This window comes from Musca vetustissima, unplaced genomic scaffold (genome assembly GCF_032173495.1).
Source record: "Musca vetustissima isolate MV318-11 ecotype Yass unplaced genomic scaffold, APGP_CSIRO_Mvet_v1 utg9154, whole genome shotgun sequence".
NCBI classification, from domain to species: domain Eukaryota; kingdom Metazoa; phylum Arthropoda; class Insecta; order Diptera; family Muscidae; genus Musca; species Musca vetustissima.
In genome coordinates, this window is record NW_026888488.1 from 90,279 (window position 1) to 91,585 (window position 1,307).

General features: G+C 42.5%; 1 protein-coding gene across 1 annotated transcript; it reads left to right on the forward strand.

The window, feature by feature from the left end:
• Nucleotides 1–969, forward strand: LOC133336345 (uncharacterized). The gene has a single exon (XM_061544638.1). It carries the CDS (start codon nucleotides 1–3, stop codon nucleotides 967–969), a length of 969 nt encoding a protein of 322 aa, XP_061400622.1.
• Nucleotides 970–1,307: the final 338 nt, after the last annotated feature.

The following is a 1,307-nucleotide window of genomic DNA, read 5'->3' on the forward strand; positions in this document are numbered from 1 at the left end:
ATGGCCGCCAAATTTCAATTGTGTATTGTTTTGTTGACGGCAATAGTCGCATCTTCATTAGCTGAGCCAGTTGTGCACAAATTACGGATACGCTTCCCAGGCCCCAGCTCCAGTAAGATTGTCAGTGCAGCAAAGCCTATTAAACAACAGGTGGCACCCTATCCTCCAGCTGGATTAAAACCTGATCCACCATTTGTAGAAGAAGAGCCTGAAATAACCTATTTGCCACCAGAGCCAGAGTTGATCTATGGACCCCCCGATGACGTGTATGGCCCACCCGAAATAACCTATGGACCACCTGAACCTGCAACAACATATGGTACACCCGCAGAAACCTATGGACCACCGCCACCAGAAGTATATGGCCCACCTGATGTAACTTACGGACCACCCGAACAAACCTATGGACCACCCGATTTAACTTATGGTCCACCCACCACCAGCGCCGAAGAATTTGCACCAATTGTCAATTCAGTCAATTCGCCATTACAAATTTCATCACAATTTGTTCCACCCCGTCCCGGTAAGGCAGTAAGTTTCCGCCCAAATCAGGCTAGTTTCAAACCGCAATCAGCTGCAGTTATCAATGCTCCATTGCAAATTTCCTCCCAATTTGTGCCACCAAGTCCCGGCAGGGTCGTGAGCTTCCGTCCCATTGACAGTGCTTTTAAACCATCCGCTGCCATCGTTAATGCTCCATTGAGACCTGTATCTCATCTCACTGTTCCTCGTCCCGAACGCATTATCAACTTTAGGCCAAAGCCATTCCAAGCTCAAAAACTTTTTCCACAAACATCGTTCACATTGCCACGTGTGGAACGTCCAGCAGCCTTCCGTCCTAGACGTATTCCATCACAACAACAGCAACAACCGAACCGTTTCAGTCGCCCATTAACGCCAAGTATATTTGGCACGTCGAAAAACAGTGGTCGTTCAAGCCGACCATTGCCATCAAAAATTTTCAATTAATTAGAATGCCCGTCATCAACGGCACCACCTGAATGGGAAAAAAGCTAAGCTTTCCAACATTTTTGTTATTGTTATTAATTTGTTTATATAATTTATAATTTAATAAAATATTTGTTATTGTATTTAATCGATTAAATTTTATTTTTTAAATATAATTTTTGAAACAATTGTTGCCAAATATTACGGGATGTTGCCCGTTTACTCCAAAGTTCAGTAAAAGGGAGTGAAATGAGAGATCTAATTTGACAGTTCTATGCAGAGAAATTACTGAATGTTACTGGGTAAATTTATTCTAGTAAGATTTATCCAGCAACAGTTCGATATATTTCAATCAGATG